The sequence below is a fragment of the Salvelinus namaycush genome, chromosome 4, assembly GCF_016432855.1.
Source record: "Salvelinus namaycush isolate Seneca chromosome 4, SaNama_1.0, whole genome shotgun sequence".
NCBI lineage: Eukaryota > Metazoa > Chordata > Actinopteri > Salmoniformes > Salmonidae > Salvelinus > Salvelinus namaycush.
The window spans coordinates 70784687-70811847 of NC_052310.1; the positions used below are offsets into that span (position 1 = coordinate 70784687).

The following is a 27161-nucleotide window of genomic DNA, read 5'->3' on the forward strand; positions in this document are numbered from 1 at the left end:
CTTATACAAACGTTCCATAGAAACTTGACATGGAGTATTAGCGGTTGAAGTCCTACACCGTGTAGAGAAGCGCACAATATCTCACCACATCACTTCTCGAGACCATGAAACAGCACCGAATGTGAGCGCGAGGGAGTGAAACAAGAACAAGTTGAGGCTGAGAAATCCACCAACCGCTGAAGAAGCCAGCAGCCTCGCGCGCTGTCAGAAAATCACAAGGAGAAAAGTTCCAAGCCTGCTGCGCCTTTGTCTTTCGCATCGCGTAAGTGAACTAAAAAACAGCTACATAAATGTACAGGGACAGTATTATCTGTCTTGCTGAGGTATCAGAATAGCAGCAGAGAGCAGAGGAAAATAAAACAACAACTGCTGTTTTGTATTGACAACAACAATAATAGCAGATCATCATGGATACAGGGGGGTCCTCCGGGCTGGCCAAATCAGCCGCTGTAAAACTGTCCGAGATGGGAGAAAGAACGAAACAGTTTGGCAACGCAATGAAAGCCCCCGACCATCAAAGACGGATCATTTTAGTGATCGTCTGCGTGGCTCTTCTTCTAGACAATATGCTCTATATGGTTATAGTCCCGATTATTCCCGACTACCTTGCTGATTTAGAGCTTGAGCAAGCAGAGCACGTCCACGTAGTTATACATCCGAATTCTTCAATCAACAGCACAATGAGCTCAGCCCAAGCTAAAAGCAACAGGGACAATTTAGACGTCCAAATAGGAGTACTTTTTGCGTCGAAGGCTATCTTGCAGCTCTTGGTGAACCCTTTGTCAGGAACTTTCATAGACCGCGTTGGATACGACATTCCACTCCTCATAGGATTAACCGTCATGTTCTTTTCCACATGCATATTTGCTTTCGCTGAGAACTACGCGACGCTGTTTTTTGCCCGTAGTTTGCAAGGTCTGGGCTCAGCTTTCGCCGACACCTCAGGAATTGCCATGATAGCAGATAAATACACCGAAGAATCGGAGAGAAGTAAAGCCCTTGGTATCGCCCTGGCGTTCATCTCTTTCGGGAGCCTGGTAGCGCCTCCCTTCGGGGGTATCCTGTACGAGTTTGCCGGTAAAAGAGTACCGTTTATCGTTCTCGCCGTTGTTTGCCTTATAGACGGGATTCTGCTCTTGACCGTGATCAAGCCGTTCTCGAACAGGACTAGAGACAATATGCCGGTGGGTACCCCCATCTACAAACTAATGGTTGACCCCTACATAGCTGTCGTGGCAGGTGCCCTAACAGTGTGTAACATCCCCCTGGCCTTTCTGGAGCCCACCATAGCCAACTGGATGGAGAGCACCATGCATTCAACTAAGTGGGAAATGGGATTATGTTGGCTGCCTGCTTTCTTCCCACATGTTCTGGGTGTCTACATGACCGTCAAACTGGCTTCTAAGTACCCCAACCTGCAGTGGTTCTATGGAGCCTTGGGCATGGTCATTATCGGGGCCAGCTCGTGCACCGTTCCAGCATGCAAAACATTCGGCCAGTTAATCGCCCCGTTATGCGGCATATGTTTCGGCATCGCTCTCGTGGACACTGCCCTGTTGCCAACACTTGCCTTCCTGGTCGACGTGCGTCATGTGTCCGTGTACGGCAGCGTCTACGCTTTAGCTGACATCTCCTATTCTGTCGCGTATGCCATGGGTCCTATCGTGGCGGGGAATATAGTGCACAACTATGGGTTTGTCCAACTCAACCTGGGCATGGGCCTCGTCAATGTCCTGTACGCACCGGCCCTTCTGCTGCTCCGTAATGTGTGCCAAATGAAGCCGTCCTACTCCGAGAGAGATAACCTGTTGGTGGACGATGATGAACCCGAGGGTCTGTATGATACCATGAAGATGGAGGAGCGGAAAGGCAAGAAGAAGGGTTATAGTTCGGCAGGGAACTGTTTGCCTGTTGTGGTGGTGGATGAGAATGGAGGGTTTGACCCGTTTAGAGCACAAACACGTGCCTCTTCAGAGGAATCCTTTGGTCCAGAGTACAGTTAGAATACTGTATCACAACATAGAACTACAGATAGAATGGAGTACAACTTAGAACGTCCCCGAATACACTGAGAGTTCGAGAGTTAGGACTTATGGACCTGCCAAAAGAGGGTAGACAGTCACTTCACTCTGTAATATACTCATGTGCAATATAGAAATACCCAATCATACTTGTGTGACCCGTTTCCAAAGTGTATTTAATTTCATCGTAATTGAACAGGTCTTCTCTGTATGTATAGTTTCTTATGGTCGTCTAAATGGAGTACTATTGTGAGAGGTCTATCAAATACAGTTGACTATGTGTGCATTACTACTGCAGAGTATTGTAAAAAAGTAAATAGATAAATGTATGTACAAGATTATATTGATATTATAAATACACGTCCAACTGCCAACGCATCAACTAGGCTTTTGTGCAAAAAACAACAACTCCTTTTTAGTACTGGAAACCATTGATTTCCTTTCTTAATTTCGTTGACATATTGACTATTATTTGTATTTTGCTTTTGTTTTGTTTTGTTTTTATTTTCCATATCTAATTTCGAAACGTTGCCTAATTGTGACCTCTGTATTTTTGTAATTTCTTTTTGTGATGTTTTTGTTTTTCTTCGTAAAATGTAGTGTATTATAAACAAATGCGTGTTGTACATATGTCGATATTTACATAGTAAATGATTCAATTGTATTTGGGCCTATGCATATTTGAGTGTGTGCGTGATGTATGCGTGTATGTTGAAACGGTGTATTGTCAAAACGTAATGAAGTGATTATCCGTCATAGCTCATTAACAACTTCCTAAATTGAGCACATATATGTTAATATATCGATAATAGTTATAATAAAATTGTATTTAAATATAACGTGTTTTGTGTGTGTCATAATTATTTATAGTGAGATTATAAAATCATCTTTAAATCCTACTTGTTATTCAGTTCTGAATCAAACGAAGAGCGTTTGATTAGGTGCGTAATGGTAGCTAGCTAGCAATGTTACCAAATATACTGGTTGATAGAAATCCTTAATGTTGGCTGTCCTACACCCAATCCCTATGTTGAAGAGAATAGACAAGACGATGAAGATAATACACAAGACCCCGTCGGATCCTGATTGAAACAACAGTTTAGTTACAGACATTAGTTAACAATCTATATTACAAACATTACAATTTGTGTGCGTAATTTTGATTTAGGTGTAAACGCTTTGTAGTCAGAGATTTGAGAGAAAATTACAGTTACAGGGGTGGATTGTTATTCAACCCCAACCCATACTGTAAAGATAATCAACGAATAGTTTGCCCTTTTGAAATACGGGTATCGAATATGATACTTCAACCAACTGATCGTTTCACTGTGGGGTTTATAGATTACATCATTCATCAAAAGCTTTACGCACGAGAGACAGAGAGAGAGAGTGCGTGTTTTATGGGTGTGTGAGTGAGAGGGGCAGAGAGAGAGCGAGAGAGAGAGAAATGCGAACCTTATTCTTATTATTTAAGAATGATTTAGTTCCTGTAACGTCATGTAAACGTCTACTTGGTGGTGCGTAAAGTCATGGTGCAACTAGCTGGCGCTGTCCGTGGTTCTGAAAGTTGACACGCGCTGTGAAAGCTCACAGCAGACGCCCCACAAGGAGAACGGTTCTAACGATATTGTTCTCTCCACAACCAAGTGTAGGTAGTCAAGCTATTCGTTGATTTTCAGCTCTCAAACTCAGGAAAAGCCCCTTCTTTCCCCCGACACACTCTAAATTCAACAATAAAGTAATACGGGCTAACCCGACTTGTAGCTACTACTATCTCAAGATAATTTTCATACTTTGTCAGAGGTGGGCAGGGGAAGCAAGCCAAGCTGTCAAATAATATGTTCCACGAATAGATTTCGATGGGAGGAGTTTGCTGCTTGCGGGGTAGGTAGAGACAGACAAACACCTAGAGCATCTTTACTAAGCAAGCGCGCTTTAAAAGTCAAAGCCTTGCAATGGGTGTGAGCTAGGAGTGAATATCATGAAGCGTGAGACAGAAGGGGGAACGATCATTCGTTCGCGTCAAAGGATTTAGTTATGTTAGTTCTATGCACGTACGCGGGACACTATTTAATCTTGTTGCAAACCTTTTTGACCTCTTGAGGAGTGAAGGAAGGCATCCATTTCGCAGGTAAGCGGAAATATTTTCTCTTATCCTCATTATTCACAAATATGCCTAGTTCAGTAAGTTAATAACAGGTGCACGATGTGATTAGTTTGGATGACTTGGAAGGAGACAGCTCCTCGATTAATACTTATGGAAAGATTGTGATTGTAGTTATGTATCTATAATCTATCTATGCTGAATACAATAATATATTATATTTAACACTAATGCATACCATATCAACACCTGGTGATACGATTTTGGTTTTTAAATCTAATTTATAATACGAACTCGACAGTGACAGTTATAACGTAGCAATCCTATTTTAAAGTAATCGCTTTTTTCCTTTGTTTTGAATGATTTGGATGTACCGGCTTCATGCAAAAGGCTGAACTTCAACCAACTCTTGTGAGTTTGAATTCCTCCTGACCGATCCTGACTGGATAACAACATGCCTATCCTGGAGAGAGAGCCGCCGAAAGGCCGAAGGGAAAGCTATGTATGAAAGTCTTAGGTTATATTTATATCGATATACTAATATTCTTTATGCACTAAATCGATACATTCTAATTTTTTTAAACACTGAGGGTAATGAATTGTTTAATAAGGATTGTGTCTGGCTGTAACTTGCTATCAACTATTTCGAAAACAAATCTTTACTTTATCTATACGGGCATATTATGAAAATGTAGGCTTTATCGGACAACATTATAAGGTGAATTGTAGTAGGTCTATGTTATTCAGGTCGTCGCAAAAGTGAGTAACAATAACTGAATCGATAGTCATTTATTGGTGGTAATTAGCATAATCTAAAATCTGCTTGCTTTACTTGTTTCACTCAGTTTACATTGTTGCTGTTTTATCACAATGTTGCTTGTGACTGACAAAGTACCGTTGCTGAGACACTATTTTAGGGAATTCGTTTCTTACCTTGACATGTACCACAGTCCTTTTTGTAGCCTTAATTGTTTTCCAAAGTATGCATTTATTGATACAAATTGGCTTCTTACTTGTTCTATTTCTTAACAAATTGTAATGAGAAGTGATTTTCATAAGTGTCTTGCAGAACTAACGCACTGATTATCAATAGAAAAAGTATGCAGCAACAAGCTTGAAAGCTATTCCAAGTGCAACAGGTACAGGCGCTGCCCATGGGGCTGAAAAGAACATGGATGCTGAAACGCTGTGTCCTTGTACTGACCGCTAGAGGCAGACACTAGAGAACTGGAAGGCTTTTATTACACTGGTATTAACAAAACTGGGAAATTAAAATACACTCTCAGATTTGATGTAATGCAAATGTATGATCCAACACAGAGCTTTGGAAGCCGTGATACTGCGCCCAAATTATTGTTCTCGGTCTAAACTTTTGTCATGTAAAAGACAATTTATCGAGCCTTTTTTTGTTGGAAGATATACACATTCTGCGAATTGTAAAGAATACCGAGAAGTAATCCGGGAAGTCAAAAATTCACGTTTCTGTTGCCAGAGCACTTTAGCTATATGCTACTAGAATTTACACAGTACCATTGGTTTAGGTTAAGGCGAATATGAACGAAGCACAAGCCCGTGGTGTGACACTTCAATTGCCCACTGGGGATCAATTAATTAAACAAAATTGAATTCAGAACGATACGATTCTAATGGATCTCCCCCAAGAGTGGCCATTCGCTTGGGGCTAATTCCAAGGTAAAATATCACCAACCTCTCCATTCAGTCATACATATTTCACATTTGATTTACACACTAAAAATAAGGGTTCCTCAAAGGACTTTGGGAAGGGTGATGGTTCTATGTGGAACCATAATGACCCGAATAATCCCTTCGAGCCCTTCAATGGTTATTTGCAGTTCAGATAAGGGTTCTTTCCTCTTTTAGTGATGATTAACATGTATGGCAGTTGGTTCATTAGAATATGTTGGGGCGTGGTTTGCGCACAGCTCTTTTTGTGCAACCGTGAGTGAGAGTGTCATTCCAGTTTATTTAATCTGTTGTGTTGTATTATAAAAGGTCGTGTTGAGTTTTATTATAACATGTTACTTATGCCTATGGCCAGTGATTGTGTCTTGTTAAAGACTCACATATGGCCTTGTGTCAATTGAGAACGTTTGACTAAATGCTGGCACACTTTATTCAACCCATCAATAAAAACAGAAATAAAGTCTTGCGAAAGTTTAACAATGCATTATGGCTATTAAACCCTAATTAAAAACCCTGTATTGTTCTTCAAAGAACATTTCAGATTGAAAACATTATTTATAGAGCCATTCTCCATAAATGTTCTATATAGCACCAAAAAGTGTTTCACTATGGTTACAAGCCATATTAACCCTTATTTGGCACTATATAGAACCCTTTTATTTTAGTGTGTAGGTAACCCATTCTCACAAGTTACACTGGCCAGAATGACAGAACTGATTCAAACATATCATGCCAAATTGGGAGAAATAATGAGTCAACACTCAACACACTTACTCCCACTCCATATACAGCACTTTCCATTAGCATTTTATTCAATATAAAATAACCATAGCTGTTTCGATCAAAAGGAGCGTTTTCGTATCCCACAGGGCGCTGTAAAATTAATTCTCGACGTGGCTTCAAGCAGTTCGAATTAATAATTCACTCAGGTTCTAAGAATACAAGCTTTAAAGAGAAACTTCAGGAAGAAAATGTGGTATTTTAATGCTCAGACGAATGAATACATGCCTACAGGCAGGAAAACAGCTTCCTTATAATGATGAACACATTTTGTCCTTTTGGGTGCAGCATCATTGAGTCAATATTTATCCCAATCCAACCATTACAGAGGGTCTGATTGATTGATTGATCTCACAATGTTAGGTCCTGCCCAAGGTGCCTGTCCCACCCCTGAAACAGACTCTGGACATGTACCTGAGCTGTATGAAACATCTGGTGAAGGAGGAACAATATCAGAAGACTAAAGCCATCGTGGTGAAGTTTGGAGAGCCAGGCGGCACTGGAGAGCTGCTGCAGAAGAAACTACTGGAGAGGAGTGACAAGACATACAACTGGGTAAACTCCCTCCCTCCATCACTCAGACAAGCACTGTGTCCCAAATGGCACCCTATTGCCTATATAGTGCAAGGGCTCTGGTCAAAGGTAGTGTGCACTATAGGGAATAAGGTGTCATTTGGGAGGCAGATAAGACCCTCTAGTAAATGTAAACATTCAAATACATTCTGTTAGCCACTGTGGGAGTGTGATCCTTGTTAGGTTTCTATTGTTTTGAAACAGAAGTCAGATTTGGTGTGGGATGGGATGCCAGTTTACCTTTTAGTTCCCACATGTGTGAAGCATGCAAAGTAGTATACCCTTATACTTCTACACTCTTAGAAAAAATGGTGCTATCTAGAATATTTTTTGTTGCAATTAGAACCCTTTTAGCTCCAGGTAGAACCCTTTTGGTTCCAGGTGGAATCCTTTTGGGTTCCATGTACAGTGCCTTCAGAAAGTATTTACACCCCTTGACTTTTTCCATATTTTGTTATGTTACAGGCTGAATTTAAAATGGATTACATTTAGATTTAATGTCACTAACCTATACACAATACCCCATAATGTCAAAGTTGAATTATGTTTTTCCAAATGTTTCCAAATGAATTAAAAAAGAAAATTTTGAAATGTCTTGAGTCAATAAGTATTCAACCCCTTTGTTATTGCAAGCTTAAATACGTTCAGGAGTAAAAATGTGCTTAACAAGTCACATAAGAAGTTGCAGGACAATAATAGTGTTTAACATAATTTTTTAATGACTACCTCATCTCTGTACCCCAGATATACAATTATCTGTAATGTCCCTCAGTCGAGCAGTGAATTTAAAACATAGATTCAATCACAAAGACCAGGAAGCTTTTCCAATGCTTCGCAGAGATGAGTAGAACAAATAAACAAATAAGCAGACATTGAATATCTCTTTGAGCATGGTGAAGTTATTAATTACACTTTGGATGGTGTATCAATACACCCAGTCACTACAAAGAGACAGGTGTCCTTCCTAACTCAGTTGCCGAAGAGGAAGGAAACCGCTCAGGGATTTTACCATGAGGCCAATGGTGACTTTAAAACAGTTACAGAGTTTAATGGCTGTGATAGGAGAAAACTGAGGATGGATCAACAACATTGTAGTTACTCCACAATACTAACCTAACTGACAGAGTGAAAAGAAGGAAGGCTGTACAGAATAAAATATTCCAAAACATGCATCCTGTTTGCAACAAGGCATGAAAGTAATACTGAAAAAAATTCAATTTTTGTCCTGAATACAAAGTGTTATGTTTGGGGCAAATCCAATACAACACACTACTGAGTACCACTCTCCATATTTTCAAGCAAAGTGGTGGCTGCATCATGTTATGGGTATGTTTGTATTCGTTATGGACTGGGGAGTTTTTTCAGGATAAAAAAAAGTAACTGACTGGAGCTAAGCAAAGGCAAAATCCTATAGGAAAACCTGGTTCAGTCTGCTTTCCACCAGACACTGGGAGACTTTTTTCTAAGCGTGTACAGTATACTTCGACATCACTTCAGGTTGAAACATTGTAGAGCACAAGTAGAAGTAAACACGACCTAAAGGTGTGATATATCAGGAGTGTGTCGATAACGGAAAGCTAAACAATCTCCTTTGATAACCCATTGGAGACCTGTCCATAAAGACTGTAGAGTCTCCACACTGTGATTGAAGACACTATCAACTCCATAAATGGCCCAATACACTTGGACCATCAATAACAGCTGGCAACGGAAGGAGGAAAGAACTAAAGCTGTGGCCATAGATCTATCAGATCTGCCACTTGGTGTCTGCAGGACCGATCCATCACTGGCCACTTAGATGATCAGTCAGTCCTGAATTAAAGTAGCTTTCTGATATCTATCAAACTCCCACTCCTCTGCCACAGCCTCTCTCCTCCTCAAGTTCTTTTGTCCTCTCTTTCTCTCTGTTATCTATCAAACTCCCACTCGTCCTGCTGCAGCCTCTCTCCTCTTTTCCTCTAATCCTTTTGTCCTCTATTTCTCTCTGTTATCTATCAAACTCCCACTCCTGCTGCAGCCTCTCTCCTCCTCTCCTCCTGTAGTCTTTTTGTCCTCTCTTTCTCTCTGTTCTCTATCAAACTCCCACTCCTCCTGCTGCAGCCTCTCACCTCCTCTACTCCCCTCCATCTTGCTATGATATCCAGTGCACTCATGATATTGATGGCTTCTCACACCGATGCCCATGAGATTCCCTTCTAAGAATACGTTTTCATATTGTGTTTAAAGCCAGTTCAACAAAACCACAGTTTAAAAACCTGCAGGAGCAGTTTTTGGCACCTTGTCAACATGGATGGACAAAGTGGAGGCCTTGTGCCTGTGTTCTCTCTCTCTCCCTCTCTCTCTCTCGCCATCTCTATCTCTCGCTCTCTCAGGTTTATGACTACTGGCTAGAGGATATGTATTTGAATCAGAGATTGGCCCTACCAGTCAACTCCAATCCTGCCATGGTCTTCCCAAAACAAAACTTTAAAGATCGCAAAGACTCACTCAGGTATGTGAAATACTCCCTCAGGTATGTGAAAGACTCACTCAGGTATGTGAAATACTCCCTCAGGTATGTGAAAGACTCACTCAGGTATGTGAAATACTCCCTCAGGTATGTGAAAGACTCACTCAGGTATGTGAAAGACTCACTTCCTCATTGTGAATAAGATTAGTGTTGTTTGACTGACAACCAGTTGAATTATACTTGACAACAGGGAGTAATGTACATACTGTAGTAATCTCGGCACCCAAAACCAAATCAGCTACTCTGACAAGAGACTATGTACATTGAGATGATTTTGAATGTTTGAACTAGGTACTTACTTATTTAGATAGTTCATTATTTTTGTTGTTGTTGCATTTTCTCATCCTGAATCCCTCCACAACTAGAAGCTGTCCAACTATATAATGGTAAATACAATATACAGAGTACAATATTGTATTATACTGCAATATACAATGGTGCTGGTGCAATGCAATACATGGCTACTATGCTTCCTGTCCTGTACTGTAAACCAACTTGGTGAGAGATTTACAACAATGTTTTCAACAGGCATAAACCAAACCAGATTTACAACAATGTTTTCAACAGGCATAAACCAAACCAGATTTACAACAATGTTTCAGCAGGCATAAACCAAACCAGATTTACAACAATGTTTCAGCAGGCATAAACCAAACCAGATTTACAACAATGTTTCAGCAGGCATAAACCAAACCAGATTTACAACAATGTTTCAGCAGGCATAAACCAAACCAGATTTACAACAATGTTTCAGCAGGCATAAACCAAACCAGATTTACAACAATGTTTTCAGCAGGCATAAACTAAACCAGATTTACAACAATGTTTTCAGCAGGCATAAACCAAACCAGATTTACAACAATGTTTTCAGCAGGCATAAACCAAACCAGATTTACAACAATGTTTTCAGCAGGCATAAACTAAACCAGATTTACAACAATGTTTCAGCAGGCATAAACCAAACCAGATTTACAACAATGTTTTCAGCAGGCATAAACTAAACCAGATTTACAACAATGTTTTCAGCAGGCATAAACCAAACCAGATTTACAACAATGTTTTCAGCAGGCATAAACTAAACCAGATTTACAACAATGTTTTCAGCAGGCATAAACCAAACCAGATTTACAACAATGTTTTCAGCAGGCATAAACTAAACCAGATTTACAAGCTGCAGTACGTGGAGAGTATCAGTAGCCAGTCTGCATCATGTCTTCTCTACATCTCTGCTGCTTATTAAATGAGCTGTGGTCTGCCAGCCTGACAGACAACACACAAACAAACACACACAAACACACAAACACACACACACACACATGCACAAACACAAGCACACACATACACACACAAACGCAAGACCATCCAGATGCAGACTGTGTACTGTAAGTCAACATTAGCTTTTGTCAGCTCATAGTGAGCTAAGTGACAACTAGCAGGACCTCCAGAACAGCCTGCTAATAGACCGACAGAGACTCTTATTAGATTGGGAGTGAAAGATCTAAGCAGTCCGCTGAGACTGGTGGCCTGCTTAGCTGGCTGCCCTCCTCCTCCCCATCCTCAGCCTCCATACAGGGGTGTGGTGGTGAATGTGTGGTTGGGGGGGGTAATAAGTATCTGTGTGTGTATGTTTGTGTGTGTGTGGTGTAGCCCACTTTGTATATTGATCTGGGGTTTGAACACATAAACACTGAGACAAATGACAGAAAACACCAGGGCTGACGTGGCGTTGTGTTTTGTTCCCTATCTCGATACACACGCACGCACGAAAACACACACACACACACGTACGCACGTAAACACACACACACGTGCACACGCACGCGCACACACACGTGCACACACACGCACACACACACACACACGCACGCACGCACGCACGCACGCACGCACGCACGCACGCACGCACGCACGCACGCACGCACGCACGCACGCACGCACGCACACACACACACACACACACACACACACACACACACACACACACACACACACACACACACACACACACACACACACAGCATAGCCCAATAATCTAGTAGAAATGTAATTATAGCTCTCCAATAAGAAAAGGGGGGAGGGGTTGTGGTGTGTCTTGCGTGCATTTGAAGTATCATGAGCAGATGGAGATGTTAAAGGAACAGCCTGGAACTGTTTGTCAATCAGTATATGTGGATATTTAAATTAGGAATATGGATGAATAAAATGTCCACATGCAGAACAATTATATAGTTACAATTCAGTAATACATATTTTAATTATTTATTTAACCAGGCAAGTCAGTTAAGAACAAATTCTTATTTACAATCAAGGCCTGGGAACAGAGGGTTAACTGCCTTGTTCAGGGACAGAACAACATATTTTTACCTTGTCTAGTGTATAGTGTATAGTGTACAGTATAGTGTATAGTATATTGCAGAGTATAGTGTAGAGTATTGTGTGGAGTATATGGTAGAGTATACAGTAGAGTATATTGTAGAGTATAGTGTAGAGTATACAGTAGAGTATATTGTAGCGTATAGTGTGGAGTGGTGTGTGGAATATATGGGAGAGTATAGCATTTAGTATATTGAAGAGTATAATGTAGAGTATAGTGTAGAGTACATGGCAGAGTATAGTGTGGAGTATTGTGTGGAGTATATGGTGGAGTATAGCATATAGTATATTGTGGAGTATAGTGCAGAGTATATAGTTGAGTATAGTGTAGAGTATAGTGTGGAGTATAGTGCAGAGTATATAGTTGAGTATAGTGTAGAGTATAGTGTGGAGTATAGTGCAGAGTATATAGTTGAGTATAGTGTAGAGTATAGTGCGGAGTATAGTGCAGAGTATATAGTTGAGTATAGTGTAGAGTATAGTGTGGAGTATAGTGCAGAGTATATAGTTGAGTATAGTGTAGAGTATAGTGTGGAGTATAGTGCAGAGTATATAGTTGAGTATAGTGTAGAGTATAGTGTGGAGTATAGTGCAGAGTATATAGTTGAGTATAGTGTAGAGTATAGTGTGGAGTATAGTGTGGGGTATATTGTGGAGTAGTGTGTGGAGTATATGGTGGAGTATATGGTACAGTATAGTATTTAGTATATTGTAGAGTATGGTGTAGAGTATAGTGTAGAGTATATTGTAGAGTATTGCGCATATATTGTATATTGTATGTTGTAAATTGTATAAGAAGAGTATATTTTAATAATGGATGCCAGTAATTAAATGACTCTACTGTTACATGTACACTTTGTATTGTGCCAGTCTTATTGATGTTGTGTGCTGAATCAGTCTTTCTATTATCCATCTTCTCAGATTTGCTGCTCACCTCATCACAGGAGTTCTGGAGTACAAGGAACGTATTGACACGTGAGTGCCCTTAAATACAGTTTGTCCACTCTATTCTATTCTGTACCGTAGAAGGAGAGTATGAAGATAATCTATATTCTAAAATATGAAGGGGAAAAATAACACTTTTATTTATAAACACAATATACAGACAATCTAGAACAGGGGTATTCAACTCTTATCTTATGAGGTCCAGAGCCTGCTGGTTTTCTGTTCTACCTGATAACTAATTGCACACAGCTGGTGTCCCAGGTCTAAATCAGTCCCTGATTAGAAGAGAACAATTAAAAAATGCAGTGGAACTGGCTTCGAGGTTCAGAGTTGAGTTTGAAGGATCTAGAATGTAAGTGAATAAAACGGCCCTGTAGAGCAGCTGAGGTTGTCTGAGGTCCCATGCCTCTGTGTCTCTGTGTGTTTCCTGGGCCTGCTGCCTGACAGGCGTGCGTTGCTTGTGGACTATTTATCATAAACATAAATAACACATAGAAACAGAGTATACAGACCTCATCTAGAAAATAAAACAAACAAGTATTTATTTATACAGAAACAGAGTACACATACCATGTAGAATATAAATGTCCTCTCCAGAGCAGCTGAGGGTTGTCTGAGTCTCTGTGTCTGTGTGTCTCCTGGGCCTTGGGGTCTGACAGGCGGGTGTTGCCTGTAGACTTTGCTCGGGGCCAGCTGGCAGGGACGCCTCTGTGTATGAAGCAGTATTACCGTCTCTTCAACACATACCGTCTGCCCGGCCACAAGAGGGACACCCTCGTCATCCACAAGCCTGGGTCGACTGAGCAGGAGCACATCATCGTGGCATGCAAGAACCAGGTCAGAGAGAGACTAAGGGCTCGATTCAATCCATAGCGGCGTGATTGAAATGTAAAGGTAATTTCCGATTGAGCCGACGTATGCAGCGTTTACCATGAATGCAGTCTCAGCGAACGGGGGAACATTGCCTTTAAATGTATATTATGCTGTAGCGCAGGTCTTTAGCGCTACGGATTGAATTGAGCCTTAAGATTGCGTATCAAATGGCACCTTTTTCCTATCCTTATGGGTGGTTGGAGTTTTTGACAATTTTTAGGTTCTTCCTTTGACATCGCCTGGTATAGAGATCCTGGATGGTAGGGGGCTCGGCCCCAGTGATGTCCTGGGATGTATGCACTACCCTCTGTAGCGCCTTGTGGTCGGATGCCAAGCAGTTGCCATACCAAGCGGTGATACAGAAGTCAAGATGCTTTCAATGATGCAGCTGTATAACTCCTTAGTGATGTGGACACAGAGGAACTTGAAGCTCTTGACCCGCTCTACTACAGCTCTGTCAATGTGAATGTGGGAGTGCTACCACGTTGTGTCTTCTGCAAACTTCATGATGGGTGTTGGAGTTGTGTGCGACCATGCAGTCATGGGTGAACAGGGAGTACAGGAAGGTACTAAACACGCACCCCTGGGGAGCCCCCGTGTTGAGTGTCAGCGTGGCGGATGTGTGGTTGCCTACCCTCACCACCTCGAGGCGGCCCGTCAGGAAGTCCAGTTGCAGAAGGAGGTGTTTAGTCCCAAGGTCTTAGCTTAGTGATAAGTTTGGATGGCACTATAGTGTTGAACGCTGAGCTGTGGTAAATGAATAGCATTCTCACATACAGTGCCTCCAGAAGGTATTCAGACCCCATTTTGTTACATTACAGACTTATTCTAAAATAGATTTTTTTTAATCCTCTTCAATCTACACACAATACCCCATAATGACAAAATAAAAACAGGTTGTTATTCATTTTTGCAAATTTATTACAAAAAAAGTAAATAATCACATTAACATACATACCCTTTACTCAGTACTTTGTTGAAGCACCTTTGGCAGCGATTACAGCATTGAGTCTTCTTGGGTATGACACTATAAGCTTGGCACACCTGTATTTGGGGAGTTTCTCCCATTCTTCTCTGTAGATCCTCTCAAGCTCTGTCAGGTTGAATTGGGAGCCTTGCTGCACAGCTATTTTCAGGTCTTTCCAGAGATGTTCAAGTCCTGGTTCTTGCTGGGCCACTCAAGGACATTCAGAGACTTGTCCCGAAGCCACTACTGCATTGTCTTGGCTGTGTGCTTCGGGTCATTGTCCTGTTGGAAGGTAAACCTTCGCCCCAGTCTGAGGTCCTGAGCGCTCTGGAGCAGGTTTTCATCAAGGATCTACATGTACTTTGCTCCGTTCATCTTTGCCTTGATTCTGACTAGTCTCCCAGTCCCTGCCTCTGTAAACATCCCCAAAGCATGATGTTGCCACCACCATGCTTCACCGTAGGGATGGTACCAGATTTCCTCCAGACGTGACGCTTGGCATTCAGTCCAAAGAGTTCAATCTTGGTTTCGTCCGCTCTACCATAAAGTCCTGATTGGTGGAATTCTGCAGAGATGGTTGTACTTCTGGAAGGTTCTCCCATCTCCACAGAGGAACTCTAGAGCTCTGCAGGAGTGACCATCGGGTTCTTGGTCACCTCCCTTGCCAAGGTCCTTCTCCCCTGATTGCTCAGTTTGGCCGGGCGGCCAGCTCTAGGAAGAGTCATTGGTGGTTCCAAACTTCTTCCATTTAAGAATGATGGAGGCCACCATGTTCTTGGGGACCTTCAATGCTGCAGACATTTTCTGGTACCCTTCCCCAGATCTGTGCCTCGACACAATCCTGTCTCGGAGCTCTACGGACAATTCCTTCAACTTCATGGCTTGGTTTTTGCTCTGACATGCACTGTCAATTGTGGGACCTTATATAGACAGGTGTGTGCCTTTCCAAATCATGTCCAATCAATTGAATTTACCACAGGTGGACTCCAAACATGTTGTAGACACATCTCAAGGATTATCAATGGAAACAGGATACACCTTAGCTCAATTTTAAGTCTCATAGCAAAGGGTCTGAATACTTATGTAAATAAGGTATTTTATATTTGCAGAAGGGTCTGAATACTTTCCGAAGGCAATGTATATCATTTATGTCATGGTTCAAAGTTCATAAAGGGAAAACGTCAGCAACGTCAACATAAACAACAAACAATGTGAAGACCGTCAAAGTAACCGTGACTATGAGGGCGGGAAGCCAAGAGTTATCTTTTACAATGAATCTCATTCCCGCCACACGAAAAGGCTGAAAGGGAGGTCGAGGAAAAGAGAGTATTTCCGTACCTAGAGATGGTTCCAGGAACTATCAATCAGTGGCACATAAATTACTGATTGAATCTGCCATTTTGTCTGAGAGCCACCTTGAGTCACAAGGACAATTGATCAGGCTGCGTCCCAAATGCCACCCTTTTCCCTATGTAGTGCAATACTTTTGACCAGGACACATAGGACTTTAGTTAGCCAGCTGCCGTATGGACCGATGTACAGCAGGACTTTAGTTAGCCAGCTACCGTATGGACCGATGTACAGCAGGACTTTAGTTAGCCAGCTACCGTATGGACCGATGTACAGCAGGACTTTAGTTAGCCAGCTACCGTATGGACCGATGTACAGCAGGGCTTTAGTTAGCCAGCTACCGTATGGACCGATGTACAGCAGAACTTTAGTTAGCCAGCTACCGTATGGACCGATGTACAGCAGGACTTTAGTTAGCATGCTACCGTATGGACCGATGTACAGCAGAACTTTAGTTAGCATGCTTCCGTATGGACCGATGTACAGCAGAACTTTAGATTCATCTATTTTGAGGTCCTATAATAAAGCACATCAAATCAGATGTATGTTTTAACCTGTAAATATTCTGACACCTTTTAATGTTCATGACAAATTTCCCCTCCGGTACAATAAAATGAATCCTAATCCAAACATTTTTGTTTTTCCTCTTCTCAGTTCTTTGTGTTGGACCTAGTGGTAAATAAGAAAAAGCTGAAAGAAATGGACATTTTAACCCAGTTGGAGAAGATAGTGAAGATGGCGGAGAACTCAGAGGAGAGACAGCCTCCATTTGGTCTGCTGACGTCTGATGGAAGAACAGAATGGGCCCAGGCTAGAGAAGTGCTCATCAAAGGTTTCACTTCAGACACCTTACAGTTTGCATTATATCATAACTATAATAATAACGCAGATATCAAGTAATACTATCTTCATAGTAATAACTCGAAATAAATCACGGCAAGACTATGAAAACACATATATTTGCATAAACTGACCTAGTCTGTCTGTCTCCCTTCCTCCCTCCCTCCCTTAGATTCAGTAAACAGAGAGTCATTGGCTGTGATTGAGAAGTGTCTGTGTGTGTTGTGTCTGGATAACCCCAGTGGGATGGAGGTTGGGGATACCAGCCGAGCCCTGCTGATGCTCCATGGAGGAGGCCATGAGAAGATGGGGGCGAACCGTTGGTATGACAAGCCAATGCAGGTAAGGCCATGCCAATGGCACTACAACCCGTATTCATGAAGTGTCTCAGAGTCCGAGTGCTGATCTAGGACTAGTTTTTCCTTTTACAGAAGATAATACAGAATAAGATAATATGGATGGGGTTGACCTGATCCTAGATCAGCGCTTATAAATAAAGGCCCTGGGCCCGTGGAATGGAATAGAAAGAAGCGTAGACAGTTCCATGTAGGATGTATAACCCTCCTCTATTTCAGTTTATTGTAGGGGAGGACGGAGTCTGCGGAACAGTGTGCGAGCACTCACCCTTCGAGGGCATCGTTCTGGTGGCATGTACTGAATACCTGATGAAATTTATGTAAGCAAAGGAACAAAACATGAATGCATCCGTATGGTGGTAGATTTATGCGGAGTTAACAACTGGTATCCCCCAAGGTTCTATTGTGGGTTCTGTGCAATATAGTTAACAGCCAGTTTATTACATTATACATCTTAAATCAGATCTTTCACATTTACAGCTAATGTATTAATCAAATCAAATCAAATGTTATTATTTGAGGTCTGTCATAAAGCAGCATGCTGTTGATGAATAATACATTTATAAATAATAATGCATGATTCTAAGGAAGTCATGTGACGTGCTCTCTCCACAGGACTGGAAGTCCCTCCAAGATGGGGAGGGCCACCAGCGTGTCGGAGCTTCCTACTCCTGCCAGACTGCTCTGGAAGACCACACCTCACATCCAGAGCCTCCTGAAGGCCTCTGCTGAGAGACTGCAGAGGTAAGACACACACACACACACACACACACACACACACACACACACACACACACACACACACACACACACACACACACACACACACACACACACACACACACACACACACACACACACACACACACAGCATAGCCGTGCCATCTAGTAATCTACCCTTAATCTTACCCTCTCACTACAATAACCAATGCATTTTGAATCCAAACGTTGTTTCATATTCATCATTGTTTTCTATTCCTCAGGCTGGTTAGAGATCTGGACATGGATGTGCACAAGTTTGAGGTCTATGGAAAAGAATTCATCAAGAAACAGAAGATGAGCCCAGATGCATACATACAGGTGGCTCTACAACTGGCATTCTACAGGTACAGTACACCTGTATGAAATGTATCTAAAATAACATGTGGTTGGTTGTTTTGACAAATTAAGACTTTTGGTACATTGTTTGCTAAGTAATGATAGTCATTTTAAAACAACAAAAACCTCAAGGAACTTTGTTTCGTTGGTCACACATAAAGTGAATTTATGGAAGTGTCTCCATTGATATACAGTAATTATATATTTTTTCTTTTTGATTTCTCAGATGCAATGGAAGGCTGGTGTCCACTTATGAAAGTGCATCTATCCGTCGTTTCCATGAGGGCCGGGTGGACAACATCCGCTCAGCTACCTCCGAGGCTCTGGCCTTTGTGAAGGCCATGACGGACGAGAAGGCATCTCTCTCTGTGAGTCATTTTTCTTACTTAGACCCCCAATTACTGGGCTACTCCCATTATACTGTTCATCATGTCCTCTTAACTGGTGCCACCGCCTCCCTCCCACCAGAGTCGAGAGTCCGTTGTTCCAGCCACACACACACACACACACACACACACACACACACACACACACACACACACACACACACACACACACACACACACACACACACACACACACACACACACACACACACACACACACACACACACAAAAGCAGCTGATCCCTCTACATATTTCAAGCACAATCTCTCATATGACTCCTTGTCTCCTCTCATAACATGTTCAAAGTGGAGTAATCATATTTAGCTCATAAGACTTAATGTAATTATTTATTGTGATCTTGTTTGTATTCAATTTTACAGGATTCTGAAAAGATGAAACGATTGTGGGATGCAATTAACGCCCAGACAAATTACACAATCACAGTAAGTGCAGATATTTGAATAAACTGTCCATTGCATAAGTCCATTTGGTAAAGAGAAACATCTTATTCAAGGCCTAGATTCAATCAGATAAAGCATTAACCGGCGATGTTTTGCCGTTGTTGGCGGTGGAACGGCGTTGGAGCTGTCAAATCAGAGCAGCTGCTCTTGTGATCCTTGTCACGAAGCCACACCCGCCCCACTCGCATTAAAAGTTCAGAAAGAGAGAGTGTAGCCTATATAGAAATAATGACGCTCAAATTGAAAATCATTAAACTAAATAATGAGGATTTCTATCGGCCTAATCGAGGTGTAGATTACATCTCACATTCCAGTGTTCAAACTTGTAAACAAGGCTGCATGGGATTTCTCTTAATGCAACTCTGTGCTGCCAGTGGCAATGTCCGCTTTAGTTATAATGCTGGTAGCCACTTGTGGATTTGACTGCTCTAACGCAGTTCCACCTCAAACACCGCCAAAAGCTATGCAGATGTTGGCTAAAACAGATCTGATTGAATTGGGCCCTAACTAGCTTAAATACATGGAGCGCTAAGGGTTCTTGGTGTTTCACAGGCTATTACAGGGTTGGGAATAGACAATCACCTTCTCGGACTCAGAGAGATCGCACAAGAGCTCAAGATGGAGAGGCCGCAGATCTTCACAGATGAAACCTATGTGGCCAGTAACCAGTTCATTCTCTCCACCAGTCAGGTATACCCTCTAGTCATCGCTTTGCTATGTAGCTATTGCTAGTGCAGCCATAATATATGCTCTATAATATGTGCAATTTAGCAGACGCTTTTATCCAAAATCATGCATGCATACCTCTAATCTCAATATTTGACAAGCAGCTAGATGACAATAACATTATTTCAACCAATTGTGTTATAACTATTCATTACATATATATATATAAATCATCTATGAAGTAATCAGTAACAGTTTATATAACTACTTATAAATCCCTAGTTAAAGTATACCTGAGTATACCTGAGTAGATGGCAGTGGCAATTTTAGCAATATTAACCCTGAGCTAAAGGCTAGAGCTGCCACTTTCAAGGAGCGGGACACTAATCTGGACGCTTGTAAGAAATCCCGCTATGCCCTCCGATGAACCATCAAACAGGCAAAGTGTTAATACAGAACTAAGATTGAATCCTACTACACTTGCTCTGATGCTCGTCGGATGTGGCAGGGCTTGCAAACTATTACCAACTACAAAGGGAAACCCAGCCGCAAGCTGCCCAGCGACGTGAGCCTACCAGATGGGCTAAATGCCTTTTATTCTCGCTTCGAGGCAAGCAAAACTGAAGCATGCATGAGAGCCCCAGCTGTTCCGGATGACTGTGTGATCACGCTCTCCGTAGCCGATGTGAGCAAGACCTTTAAACAGGTCAACATTCACAAGGCCGCAGGGCCAGACAGACTACCAGGACGTGTACTCAGAGCAAGTGTCTTCACTGACATTTTCAACCTCTCCCTGACAGAGTCTGTAATGTTTCAAGCAGACCACCATAGTCCCTGTGCCCAAGAACGCGGAGCTAACCTGCCTGAATGACTACCGCCCTGTAGCACTCACGTCTGTAGCCATGAAGTGCTTTGAAAGGCTGGTCTTGGCTCAAACAACACCATCAACACCATCATCCCGGAAATCCTAGACCCAATCCAATTTGCATACCACCCCAACAGATCCACAAAGATAACAAAATCGAAATTGCACTCCACACTGCCCTTTCCCACCTGGACAAAATAAACATCTATGTGAGAATGCTGTTCATTGACTACAGCTCAGCGTTCAACACCATAGTGCCCACAAAGCTCATCACTAAGTTAAGGACCCTGAGACTAAACACCTCCATCTGAAACTAGATCCTGGACTTCCTGGCGGGCCGCTCCCAGGTAGTAAGGCAACAACACATCTGCCACGCTGATCCTCAACACGGGGGCCCCTCAGGGGTGCATGCTTAGTCCCCTCCTGTACTCCCTGTTCACCCACAACTGCGTGGCCAAGCACGACTCCAACACCATCATTAAGTTTGCTGACGACACATCAGTGGTAGGCCTGATCACCGACAATGATGAGAGCCTATAGGGAGGAAGTCAAAGACCTGGCAGTGTGGTGCAAGGACAACAAACTCTACCTCAACGTGAGCAAGACAAAGGAGCTGATCGTGGACTACAGGAAAAGCAGGGCCGAACACACCCCCATTCACATCGATGGGGCTGTAGTGGAGCGGGTCGAGAGCTTCAAGTTCCTTGGTGTCCATATCACCAACAAACTATCATGGTCCAAACACACCAAGACAGTCGTGAAGAGGGCATGACAACGCCTATTCCCACTCGAGACTGAAAAGATTTGGCATGGGTCCCCAGATCCTCAAAAATTTCTACAGCTGCAACATCAAGAGCATCCTGACCGGTTGTATCACCTCCTGGTAGTGCAACTGCTCGGCATCCGACCGTAAGGTGCTACAGAGGTTAGTGTATATGGCCCAGTACATCACTCGGGCCAAGCTTCCTGCCATCCAGGACCTCTATACTAGGTGTTAGAGGAAGGCCCCAACATTTTTGAAAGACTCCAGTCACTCAAGTCATAGACTGTTCTCTCTGCTACCGCACGGCAAGCGGTCCTGGTGCCCCAAGTATAGGTCCAAAAGGATCCTTAACAGCTTCTACCCCAAGCCATAAGACTGCTGAACAATTAATCAAACGGCCACCCAAACTATTTGCATTGACCCCCCCCCCCCGAGTAGCAGCAGTGGGGGGGACACTCGCTGTTTATTATCTATGCCTAGTCACTTTACCCCTATCTACATGTACAAATTGCCTGAACTACCTCGACTAACCTGTACCCGCGCACATTGACTCCGTACCGGTACCCTCTGCTGTGCTCACTTGAACAGGAAGGTGGCACGGCGGTCCTTGTTGTGGGCAAATTTTGTCATCAAACTTTGTCATCAAAGTCTGGCATTCTCTGGATTTATGGTGCTTTCAAGACAAATAGGAACTCGAAAAGAACATGGTCGAATCATGATGTCAGTGATCTTCAGGTTGGAGCTCTAGAAAGAGGCGCGAGTTCCCGACTTCGAAATTCCCAGTTGGATGACCGTTCAAAACATATTTTCCCAGTCGGAACTCGTTTTTTTCCAAGTTCCCAATTGTCTTGAATTCACTGAAGTCTGAGATTTCCCAGTTCCAAGTTTCCAGTTGTTTTGAACGTGGCAGAAGTCATGCTGGATTGACAGCATGGCCAATGTATTCAACCTTTTCTGGTCCATGGTGTTGCATGTGAATGTTTATCCTTTTAAGCTTGGAAAAGAAACCCAGACTTGGACTACATACCCTCTCCACTGAATAGCAGGCTAGTGACTGCTTTGCAATGCTTGCAGTTAGCCCCTGATTCCTTCCAACCCATCATTGTTGAATTTTAATGTTTATGTCCAATAGCCGATGAGCACCTATACGTTTTATCTATAATTTTTCTTCAAATGACAAGGACTGAAAAGAATTTGCCAGTAGATTGTCGACTTGATTCATGATAATGACTGCTTGTCTAGTTTGCCAGCTAAGATTTTGAAAGTATGATATTGACATGATCAGTCCAATCAAAGCTATGGTAGATTTGACGTCATTTTATCTGCATCCAATGATCTTGAGCTTTCTTGGATGGGCATTACCAATCCCTAAACTCTGTGTTGTCCGCTGGGTGCCCCTCCACCACAGAAAGCACTGATCTAGGCTGAAACACCTGCATTTTGGAGCTGTCTTACACAAGAAAGCAAAAAAGAGACCATGCTTGTATGCGGCTTTATTAACTGAATGATTATTTACATTGTTTGCAAACTGATATGTGACACGTATTAATGCCAAAATAACATGCAAAACAGACAACAAAAAGGTGCCCCACCTGCCCTGAATGACGGGGCAGGTAGATTGGTATTAACCACTGGTAGATGGGTATTAACTGGTATACATCTTCCTCAGGTCCCAACCACAGTGGAGATGTTCTGCTGCTATGGCCCGGTTGTTCCTAACGGGTACGGGTGCTGCTACAACCCCCAGTCAGACCACCTCCTCTTCAGCGTGACCAGCTTCCACGGTAGCACCGAGACCTGCTCGGCAGTGTTCATCAAGGCTCTGGACGAGGGCCTCGTAGAGATGAGGGATCTGTGCAGGAAGAGTAATAAGCCTCAGAGCAGCGCTGCTCCTGCTGCCTCGAAGGCGGGTGAGAATAACCAAGGAGCAGGCAGCAAGCTTCCAAGCATACTTCAGAAAACAGGGAAGTAATTCATACCAATGTAGCTTTACAGTGTCCATATTATGACAGCTTCAGAGTCACACTCAACTTCCGACGCATCCCGGTATATCGTAAAAGGAGTGTTAACTAGTTGTCCTGTGTGTATTTTCATGTTTGTGCAATCAGGTTTTTGTTTCACGACTTATTCTCTCAATTCAATCAGAAAATATGAAGCCTTAACTATGTAACTATGTACATAAAACTAAGAGTTAATCATTTAGCTATAATGACTACAAAGAATTAAACATGGGGGGGAAAAAAACATAGTTGTAGACTCTCATTCATCATTGACACTGTGTGGGAGTCTAGACAGAGCAGAGATATCTGGTCTACTAATAGGAAACTAAAGCCATGCCTGCTATTTCAGCACTGTAGTGACGGACAGCTCCTCTTCACCGAGAGGATGAATGAACTAGCTCCTAAATGATCTCAGTGTATGTACGCTCAACATATATTCATCAGCTTTGTTGAAACAACTCCTAAATATATACCGGAATATACCATTATTCACATTTGTCATGCAAACAATCATATTGTTTGCCCATTGTCTAATGGGATTGAAGTAAACTAGGTTTAAGATCGTCAATATAAGGACGATGGCAAAAAGGGATTTCTATCAGGTAAAGTCTAAAGGATGACAGGCACTTTAATGTTCTATATTTTTTACTTACGTTTGTTAAGAAATTATATGAAATAAATGATATGTGAAGAATAACAGTTGACGGATATACAGGAGCTCATTGCTTGAGAAAAAAAATACTTAAATGATTCTTAATTCAGTTGCAACAGTTGCTATGTATCAGTATATTTGTGCTGTGAACCATATTTATCATGTCCTATATGTGTATATGTGACGCAATAGTTTGAGTAATGAAAATGTCTGTGTTACCTACTGCATCAGTTCAGTAGGATGAACTGAGCTTTACTCACTAAGTGGTGATAATGTAACGTGAATCATTATGTGTATGTTTCTATAGTATACTAGTAGTAGTGTAGAAACATTAAGAATAAAATACAGTCATTCAAGGCTATACTGTGCAATAATTAAATAGCTTACGCAGCAAGGCTTGCACATGCAATTCATATGAAATCTATTCATTATCTTAGCTATTTTTGGTACTCAGCAATATTTTGGTCACAGTAGAATGTAGAATGTGTTAGAACATATAATACAGTAATGTCCTCTTGTGTGTAATAGAGAAGTGTCTTATTGTAACAATCAAAACCCTGCATGTTTTTGATGATGGTCTCATGTTCAAAACCTGTCAGTTTGTCCTTGTAAATGTTTCATTACTATCACAAATATCCAAGTCAAGAGTGTTTAAATGTTAATTGTTGCTGTTACATGTTATTGTTGTTTTGTGTTAATAATGTATTTTGCTGGACATTTGAATGTGAACCAGGTGACAGGGCAAGTATTTTATCAGATGTACTTCTTCTCACTTTATACCTCACATAGTCACCCTCTCCTCCTTTCTCTCTCTAGTTCCCTATGCATGCACAATGAGGAAAAAAAGTCTTAGAAATGCACATTAAGTGCACTTAAAAAAGCTTAAAAATCTATTCAAAAATGTCTACTTGTTGTTGTACCTGTATATGAGTCCATACAAAACATAAACAGATTTGCTTTAAACTTTTGACTGATATGCTTACAGTACAGTATTTCTAGAGGTATTTCCATAGGTATAGGTAGTAGAGATTATGTGCAGGATTGTTTCATACCGTTTCATCAAGTGGATGTGGTGATTCTGTGGAAGAAGAAATGTGTTACCTGTTTGTGTGACGTATGCAAATGAATAGGAATGTAGTAGTGGTGTTGATATGCTGGTTTTTGAGTTTCTTATTTTGATTGCTTCCCTAATGGCACCCTTTTCCTTTTATATTGCACAACTTTTGACCAGGACTTTGCTCAAAAGTAGTTGACTATATAGGGAATAGGCTGCCATTTGGGATAATACTTTCTCTATATATTGATAATGGTCTAATGTGTGGTTCCACTCATATTATGGAATCTAAGGCATTGATTGATACTGATTGCAGTAGCGCAGAATATCAGCATTATAGCTTGATTCACATTTAAAGGCAATGTTTCCCCTTTCGCGACGCCCTCTATTCACGGTAAACGCTGCATATGTCAGCTCAATCGGAAATTAACTTTACATTTCAACCACGCTACAATGCAGATCTTCAGCGCTACAGATTGAATCGAGCCCTAAGTCCATGCTCATGTTATCGTTAGTGATAGGGAGAGTACTGTAGTTTGTGCTGTATCAATTGTATTTATTTGATATAGTCAATTGAATTTTCAGTGAATGCATACAAATCTAGTAAAACATTGAAAAGCTTATTTATTTTTGTAGTTAAATACATACATTTATTTTCATCCAAAAATCGATATGATATACACACTTGAATTGTATTGGAAATATTTATGAGAATATATTGTAACCTTTTGCTGTGTAGAGAATACTGCGATAAATAAAATCGATTCCAAAATATCACGAGGCTAGCTTCTCCTTGGAATAACACACTCAATTCCTCGGTCAATCCTCAGCTGGGAATGGGGGTGCAAGAGAGCGAGTGTATCACAAATGGCACCCTATTCCCTACATAATGTTCTAACATGAAAGTACTGCACTCTATAGGGAATAGGGTGCCATTTGCATTTGGGACAAACAGGGACACAATCCGTTAAATATAAAGTATATGGGAGTAGCCTACAGTATACTGTAGTCAGTCTCTCTAATGAACATCTATGTGTCAACTGCCACAACAATTGGAGGTATAACAACCAGCCTGTTTTGCCTGAGTCAATCTGTGTGTATTATAAGGTCACATCTCTAACCCATAGAAATATCAAAACTAGAATGGAGATCCATTCATGGGTATGGTCAAAATGGCCACCGGTCCACCCATCACAGAACATAGACTTGAATGGGTATTGATATTCTACTCATTCAATTTCAATGTCTTACCCATTCCATAGACGGGTTGGTTGTTTAGCCACAAAACCTACGCGTGCGCAACTATGGGGTAAAACAGAAAAAGGTTGGCTTAGAGTTTTGACAACATGTAAACTATATTTAGTCTCATGTTTATTGAAAACATAAATACATTTGCACAATGAACACTTGTTGTCTCTCAAATACATCGTTACAGTTGTTGGTTACGTAGCTAGCCAATATTAGCATTGACATGAAATCAGTCAAAACAAGACATGGTATAAAGAACAAGATAAAACAAGCTGAAACAAGCCACCTACGATTCCCTAAATGGCAGCTTCTTGTCATTGTTGCTAGCTATCTGATCGTTCAGAATCATAACAATACGCAGCTTGCGGCCACATCATGCGCGCTTCATTTTCGTGACGTTGTCAGCCAACCCGTCAATACAGCAGATGGCTTAGTTCCACTGGCATCTGATTGGGTCTAAATTATTTTATGTGAGAGAGATACACACACTATGAAACTGTACCTCACATTAGCACAACAGCCAGGAAGCCTATGAGCTCTGGAGCTTTCCAGAGAACTATCTAAGTTGATAT

At 41.7% G+C, this 27161-nt stretch overlaps 2 protein-coding genes across 2 annotated transcripts; both read left to right on the top strand.

The window, feature by feature from the left end:
* Positions 1–407: 407 nt before the first annotated feature.
* LOC120045713 (probable vesicular acetylcholine transporter-B) lies at positions 408–2003 on the top strand. The gene has a single exon (XM_038990655.1). It carries the CDS (start codon positions 408–410, stop codon positions 2001–2003), a length of 1596 nt encoding a protein of 531 aa, XP_038846583.1.
* Positions 2004–4579: 2576 nt separating this feature from the next.
* LOC120045988 (choline O-acetyltransferase-like) lies at positions 4580–23607 on the top strand. The gene is made up of 14 exons (XM_038990907.1): positions 4580–4627; positions 6973–7164; positions 9555–9673; positions 12986–13039; positions 13669–13846; positions 16854–17031; positions 17212–17381; positions 17615–17715; positions 18011–18139; positions 18379–18501; positions 18720–18861; positions 19261–19323; positions 19894–20031; positions 23305–23607. The coding sequence occupies exons 1-14, from the start codon at positions 4580–4582 to the stop codon at positions 23605–23607; spliced, it is 1938 nt and encodes a 645-aa protein (XP_038846835.1).
* The last annotated feature ends 3554 nt before the right edge of the window (positions 23608–27161 follow it).

What these genes read in the sequence shown, in the direction of transcription:
- LOC120045988 (XM_038990907.1), top strand. Translation starts at nt 4,580, where the DNA reads ATGCCTATCCTGGAGAGAGAGCCGCCGAAAGGCCGAAGGGAAAGCTAT. An exon ending in TCGTGGCATGCAAGAACCAG is followed by an intron (nt 13,847 to 16,853) that starts GTCAGAGAGAGA and finishes TCCTCTTCTCAG; the next exon opens with TTCTTTGTGTTGGACCTAGT. An exon ending in ACGAGAAGGCATCTCTCTCT is followed by an intron (nt 18,862 to 19,260) that starts GTGAGTCATTTT and finishes TCAATTTTACAG; the next exon opens with GATTCTGAAAAGATGAAACG.
- LOC120045713 (XM_038990655.1), top strand. Translation starts at nt 408, where the DNA reads ATGGATACAGGGGGGTCCTCCGGGCTGGCCAAATCAGCCGCTGTAAAA.